The sequence below is a fragment of the Notamacropus eugenii genome, chromosome 2, assembly GCF_028372415.1.
Source record: "Notamacropus eugenii isolate mMacEug1 chromosome 2, mMacEug1.pri_v2, whole genome shotgun sequence".
NCBI lineage: Eukaryota > Metazoa > Chordata > Mammalia > Diprotodontia > Macropodidae > Notamacropus > Notamacropus eugenii.
The window spans coordinates 469,353,747-469,372,085 of NC_092873.1; the positions used below are offsets into that span (position 1 = coordinate 469,353,747).

The window sequence follows — 18,339 nt, forward strand, 5'->3', positions numbered from 1 at the left end:
GAAGACCTGGGTTCAAATCTGACCTTAGACACTAGCTTTGTGACCTGGGCAAGTCACTTCTGTCACAGTTTCCTCATCTGTAAAATGGGGCTAATAGTATTTACCTCCCAAGGTTATTGTCAGGATCATATGAGATAATAATTATAAAATGCTTAGCTAGATGCCTGCACAAAGTAAATTATATAAATTTTAGTTGTTGTTATCATTATTATTAATGAGTTATCATCCCCAGGTGTTACAAGTTATTATTTATAGGGTCATTATGACTAATATTGAAGTAGTACTCAGAAAGAGGCACTGCAAATTCAGGATTTTTTGACTATACTTGTGCAATCTACCTCACTGAAATGTTGGAGGGAAGCAGAGGGGATAATGCTTGCAAAGTGCTTTGGAAACCTTAGAGCACCATCCAAGCTGATTCACTGGTAGTATTATTTTAAGAGAACAGAAGCAGCTGTTTGCAGATAACAACATAAAATTTTACAAAGCGCCTTCTCAGCAACCGTTTGAGGTAGGTCACAAGAGCAGAGGTTTAGAGCTATAAGGGACTTTAGAAATTACTGAGACCAGCTCTCTCATTTTTATTGTTGTTTAGCCATTTTTTAGTCACATCAGACTCCTCATGACCCCATTTGGGGTTTGCTTGACAAAGATACTATAGTGGTTTGCTGTTTCCTTCTCCATTTCTTTTTACAGATGAGGAAACTGAGACAAACAGGGGTAAGTAACTTGCCCAGGGTCACAAAACTAGGAAGTGTCAGAGGCTAGATTTGAACTTAGGTCTTCCTATCACTAGGCCCTACATTCTATCCACTACATCACCTAGTTGAATACACTTAAGCCTAGAGATTAAATGACTTTCCAAGGGTCATACAGCTAATAAGTAGGAGAAATGGGGTTGAACTAAAGTTTTTCAGCCTCCAAGTCTTTCATAAAATCCACTTTTCCTGGCAAGTAGGTTCAAATTCTGCCTCTGATGTGACCACGCTGTGTGACCATGGGCAATACATTCAACCTCTCTGAGTCAGTTTGGTGAAGGGAATCCTGTTGCAAGATCAGTCAGTCATGAATAGTGTCAGTGTGAAAGGGGTCAGTGTCAAACAGAGGCAAGCTATGTAAGAATGCTTCTTCTTTTCCAGTCTTACTAGCTGCATGTTGGTGGGAAAGCCATGTAATTTCTCTGAGCCTCAGTTTTCTAATCTGTAAAATGGGGATATGAATACACCTACTCCTTAAAGCTATTGCAGATATCACATGGGACAGTGTGTGTGAAAGCACTAAGACATACAAAAAGCATTGTATTAATATCAGATAGTTTTTGATTATTTTGCCCTGAATAAGACACTCCCTCAGCCTTCTGACAAACTGAAGAACTTCCAAACATAATCATCCAAGATGGCCAAAGAAACATGTCATTATAGAATGATAGCTACCTGATATTGGAATGAGTTTATTTTTGAGAAATGGGTAGGGGGTGATTTCCCATTTCTGAAATTTTTGAGGCAAAGACTGGATGATCACCTGGGTAAATTGCAAAGGTGAGTCTTGTCTAGTGATGAATGCTGAATTACACTGGCTCTGAGTTGCTTTCTAACGCTGTGATTCTGTATAGAAGGGTAAATTGAATGCCTACCAAATGGTAGACAAAAGACAATAAATATGGAAGAATTGACATTACCATTACATCTCAGATAGGGTGATTGAACTAACATTATTTCTTGCATGTCTTGCATCATAAAGGTACAAGTGATACCTCAAACTCTCAAGTCCCAAACTAGTCTCCCTTGAGTAAGGCACAGCCTTAAAACTTGGTGCTCTAGAGCTGTCTCTCAGGTGACTTTCTCTTAGCAATTGTGATAATGATACTGGTGTCTTCCCACACTCCCTGTCAGGTTTACCCTGTGGGGAGTGGACAACACAGGACGACGTTCCAGACCAAGCGATGTGATAGTGAAGACCCCCTGCCCTGTGGTAGATGACGTGAAAGCCCAAGGTAAGAGAGTCAGGGTGTGAGAAAAAATGTTGTGGTTAGAGGTTCCTCCCCTTTATGAAAAGGACCAAAGAGGCCCAGTCCTTACATATTGGAAGGGATGTCCTCTATTACCTCCACTTCTTATAATACCTGGATTCCTTCAAAGGTTAGCTTAATAAATACTTTCTTTCATGAAAGCTTTTCCAGTCCCCTTACTTTCTAGTGTTTTCCTTCCAAAAATTATCTTGTATTTATTTTTATATGTTTGGTATCTATTTAAATATGAAAATATTGTCTCCATCCAATAGAGTATAATCTCTGCAAGTGAGGGGGAACATTTCTCTCCTTGTATCTCCAGTGCCTAGTACAATGCCTACCACATAGGAATGGCTTATAATTACTTGTTGATCGAGTGCTTATAATTACTTGTTGATTGATTCCTACGTAGGAAGTAAAGTATTAGACTTAGTATTAAAATATTAGAATTACATTAGAATTATCTTCTTACATTGAAATGAGGAGGTATTTGGAGACTAGTTCAAAGAGTAGGAATTTTCTCTTCACTGTGGAGCCTTTCTACAAAGGTTAAAGAAAGTGATGAAATAGGCAAACTTTGAAATAGGCAAAAATTTGTCAACAATTTTGTTTTCTGGAAACCACTGTGCCCATCCCCCCAAAAGTAAGCATCCAGGACCCTCCTACTTTGCTCCACCACTATGACTTCCAAGCAGTGCTACACTGCCTGGGGTGGGTACCTCATGCTCTGAGGCTTTCCAGACTGTTCCATCAGAGGTCAACTAGGTATGGCCATCTACACAACCCTGTGAGGAGGAGCCACCAAGTCAGTTAGTGAGCTGGGCCTTCTCCTTCTAGTTAGCACCAGCTTCCAAGGAACCTATAAACTCACCTCCTGACTTATGGACTGCCCTGATTGAGCTAGCCCTCCTCCAACAAAAGAAAGCACTCTGTTGCAGGGGAGTCAGGGAATCCTACCTCTGGTGAGTCTCATCTTCCTGATCAGTCAGTGTATTAGCATTTATTTAGCACTCACTATGGGACAGAAAATTTGCTAAGCACTGGACCTGTATATCCTATCACCTTTTATTTTTTTTTTTTTCAGAAGGGAAAAACCACTTGATGTAATGTGAGAGATAATGACTTTGTTTACACATTCAGAGTGAATGACTGACAGTACTAGTGGATGGCAAAGGCCAGATTTTTTTTTCTACATAATGGCTCTGCCCCCTGACACTGTGTGGTTCTAATTCTTGATTAGTTCCAGAACTCCTTTATTTTATCCAAAAGCTTGGCAGTGTCTGGGAATCCCCTGCTCATATCTACAGAAAACGTAGTTCAAGACTTATCATTGTCCAGGATCTCCTTCTCAACATCCAGGAGCCTAAATCTCAGAATTCCTTAGGACAACACTGTAACACTGCTCCTGAAGATTCCCATGTTCATTCAAAAAAAAATAGCTAAAAGAGATCATTTAAGTACAGTTCTTTGCAAACTTCAAGACATTGTTGCAGTGTGTTCACTGGCCCAACATATGTATAATCTCTGAAAAATGGCAGTGGACTGAGGCTTCTTTTAAAATATATGGATTGAGTCTAATTGTATTCTATTATAGAGCACTGGACCTGGAGTCAGGAAGACTCATCTTTCTTAGTTCAAATCCAGCCTGCTAGTTGGCCTAATATCCTGAGCAAGTCACTTAATCCTGTTTGCCTCAATTTCCTCATTGGTAAAATGAGCTGGAGAAGGAAATAACAAACTACTCCAGTAACTTTGCCAAGAACACCCTAAATGGGGTCACAAAGAGGCAGACGTGACTCAAAAAAAGCTCAACAACAAACATTCTGCTATGAGGGAAATTTTGACTTTAAAGATTGAGGTCCTTAGAGTTGCAGGCAAACACTAGGTTTCCAATGATACTTCTACCTAGTAGGGAAACCTTCTACCTCAGGACCTGCATAAACTACAGGGCCACAAAGAGTCCTAAGAGGTTATTGGTCTACATAGAAGAGTCACTGTTCTGTGAACAGTCATCAACGAGGCACACAATTCAGTACAGGGGTAGAGTTCAAATTGTTAGAAAGTTGGAAAATCCTCCTGGACAGAGCCTATGTTTTTAACATGAATTCTGTATGCCTCACAACATTGTCAGGCAACCCCTATGCCTCCTATGAATGTGTGATGTTTTTCATTAAATTTGATTCAACTGATTCAGTGGAAAGGGGACTATAAAATGACCTGTCACACGGCCTGAGTTTGAAACCCAGCCTTATCACTTGTCAGTGTGACCCAGGGCCACACTCCAGTCTCTGTGGGCTTCAATTTCTCATCTCCAAAATGAGATTGTTGGACTGGTGACCTCAGAAAACCCTTTTGACACAAAATCTGTGATCCTATGAAATCAGATCAACACGCATTCATCAAGCACTGACTGTATACCAGGCATTGTGCTTAGTCCTGATCATACAGAGGCAGAAACAAAATAATCCCTGTTCTCTCAGAGCTTATATTCTGCTGGTTATCTAGGCAGGGAGAGATAGGTGAATATAAAAAATATACAGAGTAATTGCATGGGAGTAGGGCTGGAAGAGAATTAATGCCTGGGGGATTGGGAAAGATTTCATGTAGGAAATGATATTATTTGAGGGGATTCTTTAAGGAAGCTCTGTGGCAAATATGAGAAGGGAATTCATTCTAGGCATAGTTGACATCCTTCATGAAGTCACAGACATGGGAGATGGAATAGTATGTATAAAAAAACAGCATGTTGGTCAGTGTGGCTGGAATGTAGCAGAGGACAAAACTTAACAATGGAACTAGATTGTGGAAGGCTTTAAATGTCAAGCAGAGAAGTATGTATTCTATAATTCTGGAGGCAACAGGGAGACAGTGGAGCTTCTTGAGAATGGGAGTGACATGGCCAGGCCTGTACTCTATAAAAATAGTAAATTATGCTCCCTGATGCAGGAGTCTTTCCTGGTTCCCAGCCCATCCACTAGCTGCTAGCGCCTTCATCTCAAAAGTTATCTTCTATCTACTCTGTGTGTATCTTGTATGTATGTACATTTTATATTAAGCATATGATTTTCTCCAGTTAGAATATAAACCCTGAAAGGACAGCAACTGTTTCATCTCTGGCTTTATGATCCTGATCATAGCGTCTGACCCAGTTACATTACTTAATACATGTTTTAATTGATTAATAGTTGTATGGAAGATATATTAGAGAAGACAGACACTAGTGGCAGGAAGACCTGTTAAGGACTGTAGCAATAGTCCAGGCTCAAGGTAATAAGAACTTGAACTATGCTACTGACCAAGAAGATAGAACAGATGTTATAAAAGTAGACATGACAGCGTTTGGAAGGAGAGAAGATTTGAAGTGAGGATGGGTCTTAGCTTGAAAAGTCAGGTAAATAGAAGAATGACAGTGCCTTCCACAAGGAAAGGAAAGTTCAGAATACAAGTGGATTTGAGGTGAAAGTTAATCTGGATATGATTGTCAGCCATCTTGCGGAAGATGACATTTTTTCCTGCCCATGGGTTAAAACAGAAATCAAATGAGCATAAAAGTGACCTTGGACCTGGCATACCTGGACATTTTTTTTAAATTTACAGGCAACTGGTGTATAAGAGAAAAAAAGCTAATTGAATAGAGTGCTGAACCTAGAGTTGGGAGGACCTAAATCATCAGACTGACACTCTGCGTATCTCTGAGGCAGAAGTAAATATGTTATCCCACAACAGAATTTAAATTCCTTCTGGGAAAGGATAATCTTTTATTTTTGTCACTAATACCTAGCATAGTACCTTTCATTTAATAACACAGGTAATTAATGAATATCTGTTGAATTAGGTTGAATTGAACTGAGCTTGAACCAGATGATTGCATTCACACACACACACACACACACACACACACACACACGCATACTTATGTATAGGTATATATGTATTACACATATATAGGTGTAGGTATAGGTATATACATATATAGGTATAGGTATATTATATATATATATATATAAATGTACATATATAATGCATATATAGAGTCTTCTATATATGTATTTCTTTATAGTGTCATCATCTTCCCTTTTTTCCTTCTTTCCTCTCAGAAATAGCAGATAAGATCTACAATCTCTTCAATGGCTATACCAGTGGGAAGGAACAACAGACTGCATATAATACACTCTTGGACCTTGGCTCTCCCAGCCTCCACCGAGTCCTCTATCATTATAACCAGCATTATGAGAGTTTTGGCGAATTCACCTGGAGATGCGAAGATGAATTAGGCCCCAGGTAATCGGCAGATTGTATCATCTGATTTAAATCTCTTGGTCCCTTTCAAGTTTAATGACCCCAGCAAGCTGAAGATAATCTAGTCATGAATTTTCACCATGAACTTTTCCATGAGCAACTAAGGGTGCTTAGTTGCTCAGAAAAGAGAATCCTCAGTTTTTACCCTCCTCTGTCCACCTCAGCTCAGGTACAACATGATTCAATTAGTACAGTCTAACACACACTCCCTAAGCTCCCCAAATACCTGTGAACTGAGCCTAGAGGATATTCCTCTGGCTGAGCCCTAAAAAGATGTTTTAGGTGGTGGCATTTCAAATAGTGAAAGCAGCTGAGCCAAAACATTTATTTCCTGGAAGGGATTTGGGACGATTGGATTAGAAGATTCAACAGATAGCCCTTCTTTGATGCCCTAAGGAAAACAGGGGCTTCAGAGAGTCTAAAAAAGTATTTCATGCATTATAACACAGATATATAGAGTACATATGAATTCTTTATGAATTTTGTTACATCCCTTTAGCATTCCTCTTGTTCAGTCCCTTGCAGCTAAGCAAAGTGTCATAGAAATGTCAGTTTTGTTTTATCTTGCTTGCCTTCCTCTAACCAAGATCAAAACGAATCTAGTAATTTCATCATCCATCATGTTCCAGAGAGGAAAGGGCCCATGGCATTCCTTTTCCCTAGTTTCTTTTTTTTTTGTAGGAAGAAGGGAAGTTTTTATTTTTGTTTTGTTTTGTTTTATAAAAGTATGCTTATCTTCCTGAAATGAAATTATTTTCTCTGCTTGGCAGCCACTTGTCTCAGAAGTCATAGTCTATGTGCCTAGAAATGACCTTCATTTCATCATGAAGATTGTTAACATTCTGAATGTCCTTGATGTCCTTAGAATTTGAAAAAAATGCAGCAAACATGTTGGCTCTGTGACCTGAGGCATTCCTTGGAAGAACAGGATTTTTTTTGCTTCTCTCTTCTAGAATGTAGGGAGATTTAAGGCAAAATAGGGAATGAATCTGTAATAAAAGAACACTGCATTGTTAGCATGATTGCAGCTTCCATATCATCAAGGGCAGACTTACATTCATTATTTTTGGAAAATAATTAACCATACAAAAGAACAAGATCAAGATAGAGTTCAACAATTTCCCTCTTTGGGGAAAAAAATGGACATTTTCCCTTCTCTAGCACTTGTGAATGATGTAGAAACCCACCCTTCCAGCTCCTTCCCTCCCAATAAGTTATTGGTGATGAAGGGAAATACGTGAGCAGAGGTTAAAGGGGTCCGAAGTCCTTGGTGATGACGAATTGGATACTTGACATCTTCTTGGCCAGCAGCTCAGCCAAACCACAAAGGACAATAGGTAAAGGAGAAATGGTTTATGGGTGATGGTATTTAGGCAGCAGGCAGAGTGCTTGTTTGATTTTCCTTTGACCCAACTTTGAAGTCTGAGATGACTGTTACTGGCCCTTATATGACCCTGCACTATTCTCTCAGCCCAAAAATTACTCTTGCACCATGACACCTTTGCTCCCACATCATCTCTGTGGCTTCCTATTGCAGTCTCTTTGGAATGAGGTGACATCACCCTCGGTGATATTGGTTGCCATGAAGAGAAAAACAGAGTGGGCAAAAATAACCACTGTTCAGAGCTGAGGAACCAGAATTTTTCCACTTAGGAGTGAATGTTGAGTCAAGCTAGCAAGGGAACTGACCTCCAGGTGAAGGAGGAGAGGCATTTCTTTGCTAGATGTAGAGGTCGTTCATCATTCAGACAATGAGACGTTTTCACCTTTGAAAGCTCTCCCTCAGTGGGTGAGATGGTGTTAGATGTTGTCATTTTTCAAGGTGACCAAGCAGAGGTCCATCTGGGTCATTTCTGAGGTCTCTTCCTCAGGGAATCATACAAGATATTAGTTTGAAAGAACTTTGAAGTCCATCTTGTCCAACCTCTAAGTAAATCACAAATCTCTCATAGAACCTCACCAGAAGTTAATCCTCTACCACAATTACATGAGTTCAGAAATGGAAGGGGCCTCAAGGGTATCTAGTCCAGCAACTTACTTTTCCCATCTTGTCCCAATGAATTTTAGAAGAGACTTCACCAAATTACTCACTGAAATTCAACCATGGCTACCCCTCCAACTTTTTTTTTGTTTTTAACCATATTTTTTAAAATGGCGTAGACTAAATGATTTATTCTCGATGCTGGCTACTAGTGGTCATTTCTTTCTTTAAGTGCTGATAAAAATTCCTTTTGTAGTCAATTCTATAATTATTCCAAGAACAATAATCCCACCTATAATTTGAAAAGCCTGCCCTTCAGTTGCAGTAACATTTATCTATCTTGATTCCTTAAAGATCCTGAAAGTAGTTCATTAATTACATTCATAATTTCCTTCATTATCATAGAATTGAGTTTAATTAGGTCTGTTGGCTTGAACTCATGGAGGTCTGCTCTGGTATTTCAGTTACTCCCCCCACAAGATTATTGTACTCTAATTCCTAGAATGAAACTTTTTTAAAGCAAGGAAGGAACTAAAAAAGGTGGGGAGGGAGATGGGAGACACTGCCTACCTAGCTCTATCAAGTTAGATACCATAGAAAATAGCAATTATGACATTAAAAAAAGAATGACAGTGAAGATATAGGAAACAAAACCACATAAGCACAAATGCTCAGAGTATGGGCAATAAGCAAGGTAATCCAGGGATCTCTAGGCAAGGAAGTAAATTTGAGTTAATGGATATCACTGAGTCTTGGTGAAATGGGTCTCATGAATGGAATAAGGCACTGGAAAGGTGTATCATATTATTGAACAGAGAAAGAACAAGTAAAGGTTGGGGGTGAGGTGAGTAGTAACATTGTATACCAAGAAAAAATATGCAGAAGAGGTAGATAATATACTGACGAAGATCAGGAGAAGGAAAAAAAAAGTGGCATGGTTGTGGGGCATACTATAGACCACCTGTGCAGATAGAGGAAATAGACAAGACTTTCCAGAAGTCTATTGCAAGCATATCCCTAGCACTGTAATGACACACTTTGATTATTTGGGCATCTGTTTGATCTCTCTTTGTGAGAAAAAAAAGAATGGATAATGAATTCTTCACTAAATTTTTCATTCTTTCAAAAGGTAGAGGTAGTGGCTGGGAGAACTGTAATATCCAACATATTTCTGCCTATCAAGGAGATACTAGTTGACAAAGAAAAATTAGAAGGTTGGGGATAAATTAAATGCTCTGTCTTAGAATGTGTGATAAATTCTAGCCTAAACTAGTACACATATTAGATTTGGAAAGAGTAGATTTAAATGAGTTTATAGACATCTTTAGAATCATACGGGTTAAAATTCTACTGGGAAAATCATCTCCAGAGAGGTAAGAAACTGTCAACACTTAAATTCATCAGGTGCGATCCAAAACAATTCTAATAATGAAAGGGGGAGGAGATCTGTCTAAAAAGATTGATGTGGTTGTACAAAGAATTTATAAACCAATTTAGTTTGAGAAAAACACTATAGGAATTGAAAATAAGGTGAAATAGTACAGCTTGAATTCAAAAGCATGACGCAGCTTTGCACAAGTAGCATTCGGAGAGTTAAAACTGACAGCTAGTTAAGCCTGGGGAAGGAGGCTAAGAATAACATAAATAATTTTGTTGAGCTATGTTGAGAAAAAGTAAAGGATCAAAGAAGGGATAAGATTGCTAACTCAGGAGAAATAGAATGATATTAACAGATGATGGAAGGAAATGCAAAAGGATGAAAACTTTATTTCTGTTATTTTTCATTTGTATGTTTCCTTCCAAAGAAGAATGATTTGGGGATTGGAAAAGATGGAGCAGAAATGGGTTATAAGCAGTTGAAATTTGAGATAATTAAGCAAATAGTATACCCTTTGCTACCAATAATAATGTCATTATTAATAATGTTTAATAGTGATCATAACTGATATGTACTAAGGTTTACAAGGTGCTTTACATATACTATTTCATTTGATCCTTACATCAGTTCTGTGAGGCAGATGCTATTTATTTCATCATCTTACAAATTAGGAACTCAAGGCTTAGAGAGATGGAAATCATCAGACCTGGATAATTTCTGTCCTGGGCTACTGGGAAAAATGGGAAGATGTGATTGCTAATCTGCTGTCATTCTTTGCCTGAAATTATCATAAGCACTAAAATAAGTACTAAGCATTTATTAAACGCCTACTACTGTGCTAAGTACTGGGGATCCACATTACAAAAAAAAGAGACAGTCCCTGCCCTCCAAGAGCTTCTAGTTTAATAAAAGAGTATGGAGAACAAGAGCGGTTCTGTAGGACTAGTGAAGTATTTAAATGCCTTTATTTTAGAAAAAGGGAAGGGAATCCACTCTGGAAATTATAGGCTAGTAAACTGCACTTCAGTTCCTGGCAAAGTTACAAAAAGGGATGCTTTATGATTATCTTAAGAAAAGAAGCAGCGATCACTGAGAGTCAGGATGACCTTATTAAGAAGAAATCATGACATACTAACCCCATTTTCTATTTTATGGGTTACTTGACTGATAAACCAGGAGGATAAAACAGACAAAGTTTCTCTTTACATCAGTAAAGAATTTGGCAAAGTCTTTTACCTTGATATCAACTTGGAGGGTGGTTTCTTGTGGAGTATATCAAGAATATGTCCATAGTCCTGGTCTTTTCAGCATTTTAATCAATCATTCATATAAATGAACAGTTGGTGTGCTTGTCAAATTAAAGATAACACAAAACTGAAAGGGATGGGTAATATTTTGACAGAATAAAAAAAAAGATCTGTGTTCTGGAATGATAGGCAAAAATCTAATAAGAAAATTTAATGGAGACAAATGTAAAGATATGTTCTTGGTTAAAAAAATTCAATTTTACAAGAATGAGATGGTTATAGAGGAGTACTAACTGAAAATATGGGACTGCGAAGTCAGCAGAGTGCCAACCCTACACCCTATTCCTTAAAGAGGGATAAGAAAGAAAGAAAAATTTTGAAAAGGAAGAAAAAAGTTAAGGAAGGAAGGAAGGAAGGAAGGAAGGAAGGAAGGAAGGAAGGAAGGAAGGAAGGAAGGAAGGAAGGAAGGAAGGAAGGAGGCAAAAAGAATATAGTTTTAGATTATATTGAGGGACATAATTTACAGAGCAAGAAAGGTAGTAGGTCCATTGTATTCTTCCCTAGTCCCATCATAGATGGATTATTTGTTAGTCCTGGCTGCCATAATAATAATAATAATAATAATAATAATAATAATAATAATAAAGAACATTGCTAATCTAAAGAGGGAAACCAGAAACTTAAGAAACCTTTGGACTGTACACATAATGTTGATGGAAGGAACTGGAGATATTTAGTGAGGAAAAGAGGAAAAAGATCTGGAATATGAAGAGTTATAATGTGGTAGAAGAATTTAATCTGATCTGACTTGGACCAGAAGAGAGAACTAGAGATAATTTTGGTTCAATGTAAGGGCAAGAAAACCTTGTTGAATATTAGTTATCCCAAAATTGATTGAGTGGCCTCAGGTGATTCCTACTTAATAAAGGTGTTCAATCAAGGGCTGTACAGTCAATTATTGAGTAAATTGTAGAAGGGATTAGTGGTCAGATATGGTTATACTAAATGACTCAGAGGTTCCTTCCAGGTCTCATCTTCTGTGATCCTCTAAATAGTTCTGCCTTCTCTCTGTCACCTTCCTCTCTATGCCAAACCAAGGTCCTCTCCTTTCCTGAACCTTTCTTTTACTGTCAGTTTAACTTTAAAAAGTGCTAACCATTAAGTGAGGTGATCCCCTTGCTTTCTTATATTTCTGATCCTGATTCAATGAATTAATTGGAGGATTTGAGATCTAAGGATTTATGTATTAGGTATATCTCATAAGGACTCAATGGAAAAAGGTTGCTTTAGAGAAAGATAAATGCGTCCACAAAGACTCTGAGAGCTTCAGTCTAGTTTTATTGGACAGTGGGCCAGGAATCTTTCCTTATGGTCATCTCCCCTCAAGGAAGTTTCAATGATCAAATGTTCCTTTACTTTTAAGGAAGGCTATGAGCATACTACATCGAGGTCTATGGGGCTATGGTCCTCAACATTGTTCTTCTCTCATAGGGGTACCATCCCACTGCTAATATACATTCTCTTTGACTCTAAAAACATGGAATCCTGGAAGACAGGGCAAATTTCTAGCTATTTAAATCTGAGGTCTAAATGGGGTTAATGTAGCCTTCTAACTAGCCCTCAGGGGCCTGTAGTGGTAAGAAGTATGACCCTCCACCTTGGAAGGTTAATGAGGTGATAGGTCCAAAGAGGTGTGTTTTCAAAAAAGTATAATATCAGTGTGAGTCAGTCAGATTATTGTGCTTATACTTATCCTCCTTACGTTGCAATTTATTGTTTCAGAAGGGGCAGCTTGGTGGTGCAGTGGATAGAGCACCAGTGTAGGAGTTAGGAGGACCTGTGTTCAAATCTCATCTCAGACACTTGACACTCACTAGCTGTGTGACCTTGGGCAAGTCACTTAACCCCAATTGCCTCATCCTGGGTCATCTCCAGTCATTCTGATGAATATCTGGTCACTGGATTCAGATGGCTCTGGAGGAGAAGTGAGGCTGGTGACCTGCACAGCCCTCCCTCACTCAAAACAAAGTCAAGTGCAAGTCATGTCATTGTTTCTCTGACGACATGGTCTTCTTTGGCAACGCAGGATGAGCACACATTGTTTCAGCATCTGTATCATTGAATCCATGGGCAGCTTTACATCCAGCTTAATTCCTTTATCCAAAATTAGACTCCTATAATGTGAGAACTTCTATTACTCCAAATGTCTTATTTGTTTTATTTTTTTCCTTGTGGAAGGAGAGAGAATCATAACATAAAGAAAAATGCTATTTGGTTATTTGAATTTTTTTAATGTCTTTCTGAATTGATTGATCCTTCAGTTCAAACCAATTTTCATGCATGGGCATAAGTAGGCTGTTCTCTTACAAACTAAGAGATTCATTTATTTTTGCCATCGAAAACCAGTTCCTAATTGTTTCTTGTGTGTGTGTGCATGTGTGTGTGTATGTGTGCAGGTGTGTATCTTCATTCATATTACTTCCCTTTCATTATTTGGTTTTGTTTCTCCACCTCCTTTTTTCATTACACCATATTGCCAAACTCAGTTCCTATATCTCCACTTTCTTTTCTCTACTTTCTCTGTCCCCTTGCTCTTTGCCTTGCCTGCCCCCTTCACTGACTCACCAGTCTATTGTCTTTATGTCTGGCCCGCAGGAAAGCTGGACTCATCCTCTCCCAACTTGGAGACCTCAGCAACTGGTGCAACGGCCTCCTCCAGGAACCCAAGATAAGCCTGCAGCGCACCTCACTCAAGTACTTGGCCTGCCGCTATAGGGAGATCAAGCCTTATGGACTGGAGTGGTCAGAGCTTAGCCGCGACCTCAAGAAAACCTGTGAGGAGCAGACACTCAGTGTCCTGTACAATGATTATGGAGATAACAAAGACAACTAGAGATTCAGGGTGTCTGCGGGGGCCGCCAAGACTGAGCAGGAGCAAGGAAGGGCTTTGGGTTGGTTGTTGGTTAAACTTTTTTTAATGGACTACTGAAACCTCCAAAGGCAAAATAACATAAACCAGGGAAACATATTCACTGCTCTCTGCAGGACTCCTTTGGTATGAAATTTTTCTTCAGCATGACCTTGCCAGCCTAAGGTTTTGTATGATGCCCTTTTCCTTTGAGGGATTTCTTTAGGATTTTTATTGTTGTCATTGATTTGTTTTACTCACTTTTCTAAGAGTTTCATCAAATTGCTCCATGATCCAGATGAAAAAATCTTTCATGCACAGGCTTTCCTTTCTCCCTCTGTCTGAACCCCATGCTCCTCACTGTGTCTTCCTCCTGTCCCATATTGAGAGGGATATACTCAGAGAAAGGACTGAGAAGTCAGTCCATTAGACTTACCAAGCATCTATAGTCTGTAGTGTGGCATAGATGTGTCAACTATGACAAAGGATGGGTATGAATTTACCCATCACAGAGCTCCTGATTTTCACAAAGGTGCCAATGGGGTGAGAGTGGGGCAAATAATGTCCCCCTTTTCCATCCCCCATTTATTCCTTGCTAAACAGATTGTAAGTGAGCTACATCTATAGAATTGGGGCTGAGGGGAGAACCAAAACAAAACAAAACAAAACAAAACTCATCTGGAGAGAGGCTCATGTCCATCTCTCTCATTTCTCTTTATTTCCTCTTCCTCATTACTATATTAGGAACTTTAGGGTATTTCTCTTTCAAGGTGAGATCTGCCATATTTTCATGCATCATAGTTTAGGAGACAACCTTCAGAACTTTCCAGAACTTCTAGCCATTTTTTTTTCCATCCTGAAAGGACTAAATGTAAATTCCCCTGAGCAAGTGGATCTTTTTCTAATTCCACCTCCTCCCCTTCAGTCCTATATTCTGCTCTGTGGAATTATGCCTTTTCCACTGGGGAAGAAAAGTTGGAGAAAAAATGATTCCTCTCTTGATTATCTCCTGCAACACTGGTTCCAGCATGGACATTTTCAGAACAGAGAGAATTCTGTTTTGTTTTAACATTTTGTACATAGAAGGACAGGTTCTCCTTAGACTTCTTACCATGCCCATCCCCACCTATAGACACTGTGGCCACTTGATAATCATCAAAGGAGGGGTCAATTTCTTGCATGTCGGTGTTGTAGCTTAACAAAACAAAGCAAACTCCTAACTATTTTTCCCCTACTAATCTTGCTAAATTATTCAGCTAACCTTGCAGATCTTTTCTCTTGATGACCTTTCATGGGGGAGGACTTCAGTGAAGGTGGCCCCCTACTACAAGTTGGGACCAGGCAGCACAAAGATTTCATCTAGGAAAGCATGAGGGATGTCTAAGAGCTGTCATAATTGTCACCCTGCTCCCTATGAGAATAGATTTTATTATCAGTTTTCACCAGTGACCCCATAGGATGATATTCAGTCTATGCTGTCTCCCTCTGATGCCACCTGAACTGTTCAAGCCTCACTACCTTTGACCTTGTACTTCTTACTTGAAAGGATATGTGGAAGGTGGGGAAAGGAGTAGAAGTTTGGTGAGGACAGGCATTGAATTAAGCTAGACTTTGACTTGTGAGAGCAGTTGAGAAGTGTTCACTCACCCTCTAAACTTGAAATTCAGGTGAATCTAGGACTCTGTTCCCCACAGGGTGACTTTCAGCGGATTGCCACAGCTTCCACAGAGGTCGGCTCAAGACAGATCCTCTAGATATTGTTCTCCTGAGGGACCTTTGGAGGTGGTTGATGAAAGGGTCAGAGTGCACCATTAACACTTCATTGCTGTACTCACAAATGTCTCTCAGTTTCCTAGGGGTACCAGTTCTATAGATGGCTCTATAGTTCCATTGATGTCTACAAGTTGAACTTGACCTTGCCCCTTCTTCTTGAGAGTGCAGCCCATGATAATTAAGGAGGAGCTGGAATCCTGGGTTCAAAGAAATAAATTATGTCATCACTTCTGCTTTCTGAAGGCCAGCCTTCCAGCTCTGCATGATGAGGAGAGCTGGCTTGGACTTTTCACCTTCTCCTGGACCTACTTGAGGGATCTCCTGGGATCTGTTGTCATGGCCAACAGAGAACCCTACTCACTAGCACTTCCCCTCTGTCAGTCCATAGCCTATGGTGAGATGTTGAGGCTTTTACCAGATCTTCCTATTGCCCTGCTCCCTCATCAGAGATTTCTCATTGATGAGAGAGGTTTAGTATTTAATTAATAATAATAGTAATAATTGAGTAAAATGAGGCAGGATTTGGGATGGGGTGGAGGAGTTCCTTTGGGTGCTGTTCATTGCCTTTGTCTCCTTTTCCTTTGGAAAAGTGTTAGAATGGTAACACCAATGTCTTCCCACCCTTGTAATGAGTACGCTGATGGGCCTTAGAGAAGAGTGAACTATCCATTATCTTGAAATCTTGCCCCTTCTCTGCTTTTGCCTTTGATATATTGCCTCCCTCCCTCTTTCTTTCTTTATTCTTTCCCTTTTCTTCATATTTCTTATCCCTTTGACTGTCTTTCTTCTCTACCATCTTCTTCTTGCATCATCTTTTATTTCCTATTTGCTGCCTGGTCCATTATCCCCTGAACACCCTTCTTCATTTTATTCTCACAATCCTCTTACTTTCCCTGAGTTTCTATAGGATCCCCTTCCTCTATTTTCCTCTATTCCATCTCTCTGCTTTTCTCTTTATCTTGGTCTTGGTCCCATGCTACCACCATTGACCCTCAGGGTATAAAAGAGGGCCCTATAAGAAGAGGGGCCCCCTTAGGACAGATGACCAATGTTGTAGAAATTATAGTCCTATTATCACTAGCTGGCATGAAATGAAGTTGCCCCAAGGATTTCCTATAGCTAGAAATTGATAGTGGTACCTTTTCAGTATTAAGCCTCCCATTTTCCAGACTGCCAAACTAATCAGTCCTTAGGTAGTTCCTTTCCTTTCATCTCCCCTCCTTTTCCCTCTCCTCCTGTTTTCTCGTGTTCTCTCCTCTTCTCCCATTTTCCGAACTGTCAAATTAACCAGTCCTTAGGTAGTTTCTTTCCTCTCCCATTCCTCTTCTTCTCCTCTCCTTTCCTCTCTTTTCTTCTGCTCTTGTCTCCCTCTTCTTCTCCCTCTTCTTCCTCCTCTTCCTCACCCCTTTTCCCCCTCTCACTTCACTTCCACTAGGGGACATGTTCTCATGCAGCCAAATTTCTTCTGGTGTTCCCCCTTGAACATACATGTGTCACTTTCTAATAGCATCATGATTTTTAACTCACCATTCAATTATTTTCATTGGAGATTGGTCCATTCATTATTTTTGGTTAATAATTGAAGACAACCACCACACTTCTTGCTATTCAGATGACCTATTAAGAAACCTAGTGTGAGAAATATCCTTACTGATGTAGATGGGATGAAAGAACACCATGTGACCAACTTCAGGTATTACAGTATTATTTAAAAATATTGTACAATTGTTTTAAAAAATATGAAAAAGTTAACTAAATATTAAACAAAGCTGTTAGTATTCGTTGGTTGTGTGAGTTTGTATGTCTACTCTAGATGATCCAAAACAGGATAACTCTTTGGATTTTGATTCTAACTTTGTTATTTTTGTCAGGGGAGTTGAGTGGGTGGGTGAGTGGGACCAGTTCTGGAAACTGCTGATGAGGAACCTTCCTCCACCGATCCCAATTAACACCTGCTCTGCAATTTATAATTTCAGAGAACTGCCTTGAGGCAGTGGGAATTAAAATGACTTTCCTTGGATCTTAGAGCCACTATGCATAAGAGATGAGTCTTAAACTTGCATCTTCCTTATTCTGAGACTGGTTCTCTATCTGTAACTCTGAACACCACAACTTCCTCTTTTCTTGTACCTTATATTCCTAATATTTGTGAAGTAGATCATTCTTCACTTTGAAATAAACACCAAGTTGTTTATGGCCAGGACATTGGAAAGAAGTAAGGTGACAATTGTATCATAGATCCAAATAGTGGCAGAAGTTTACATATTTTGACCCCCATAGTTGACAAAGGGACTTCTTGTGGACCCTCATCCCAGAAATACCAAAGCCTGACTAAGGAAGAGAGGGCAGAGTTCTATTAATAGATCCATTACTCTTCATCCAAAGACTTTTTGGGGGGATGCCCAATGACAGTTTTTGCTTACCTCTCTTCATAAAGGAGTACAATAAAAAGGTGTCTGTATTCATAAAATCTGATTAAGTAAACTTAGGTAAGTCACTTAGAATTTTTCAGATGGGCATCTTTACTAAAGATCTAGTTAGATGCTACCATGCAGTGCGACAATCATTCATAATCATTGTACTATATAAAGATGAAGAGAAAAAGTATTTTCTGTCAGTTTGGAGTTTAAATTCTAAAGACCCTTGTGTGGAAAAGGTGACTTTAGTTGTACAAAGGATTTGTCTGAGAAAAACAAGCTCTGGAAGCTTTCATCATGAGCAATAGGTATTTAGTAAATGCCTTTT

At 39.2% G+C, this 18,339-nt stretch overlaps 1 protein-coding gene across 1 annotated transcript in view; it reads left to right on the top strand.

The window, feature by feature from the left end:
* The window catches only part of ASTN1 (astrotactin 1), a 461,200-nt gene extending 443,773 nt beyond the window's left edge, over window positions 1-17,427 (top strand). The window contains exons 21-23 of the mRNA XM_072648560.1: window positions 1,893-1,993; window positions 6,106-6,289; window positions 13,569-17,427. Of these exons, the coding sequence (XP_072504661.1) occupies window positions 1,893-1,993; window positions 6,106-6,289; window positions 13,569-13,806 (523 nt within the window). The 3' untranslated portion in view covers window positions 13,807-17,427. The remainder of the gene's footprint in view (window positions 1-1,892; window positions 1,994-6,105; window positions 6,290-13,568) is intronic.
* The last annotated feature ends 912 nt before the right edge of the window (window positions 17,428-18,339 follow it).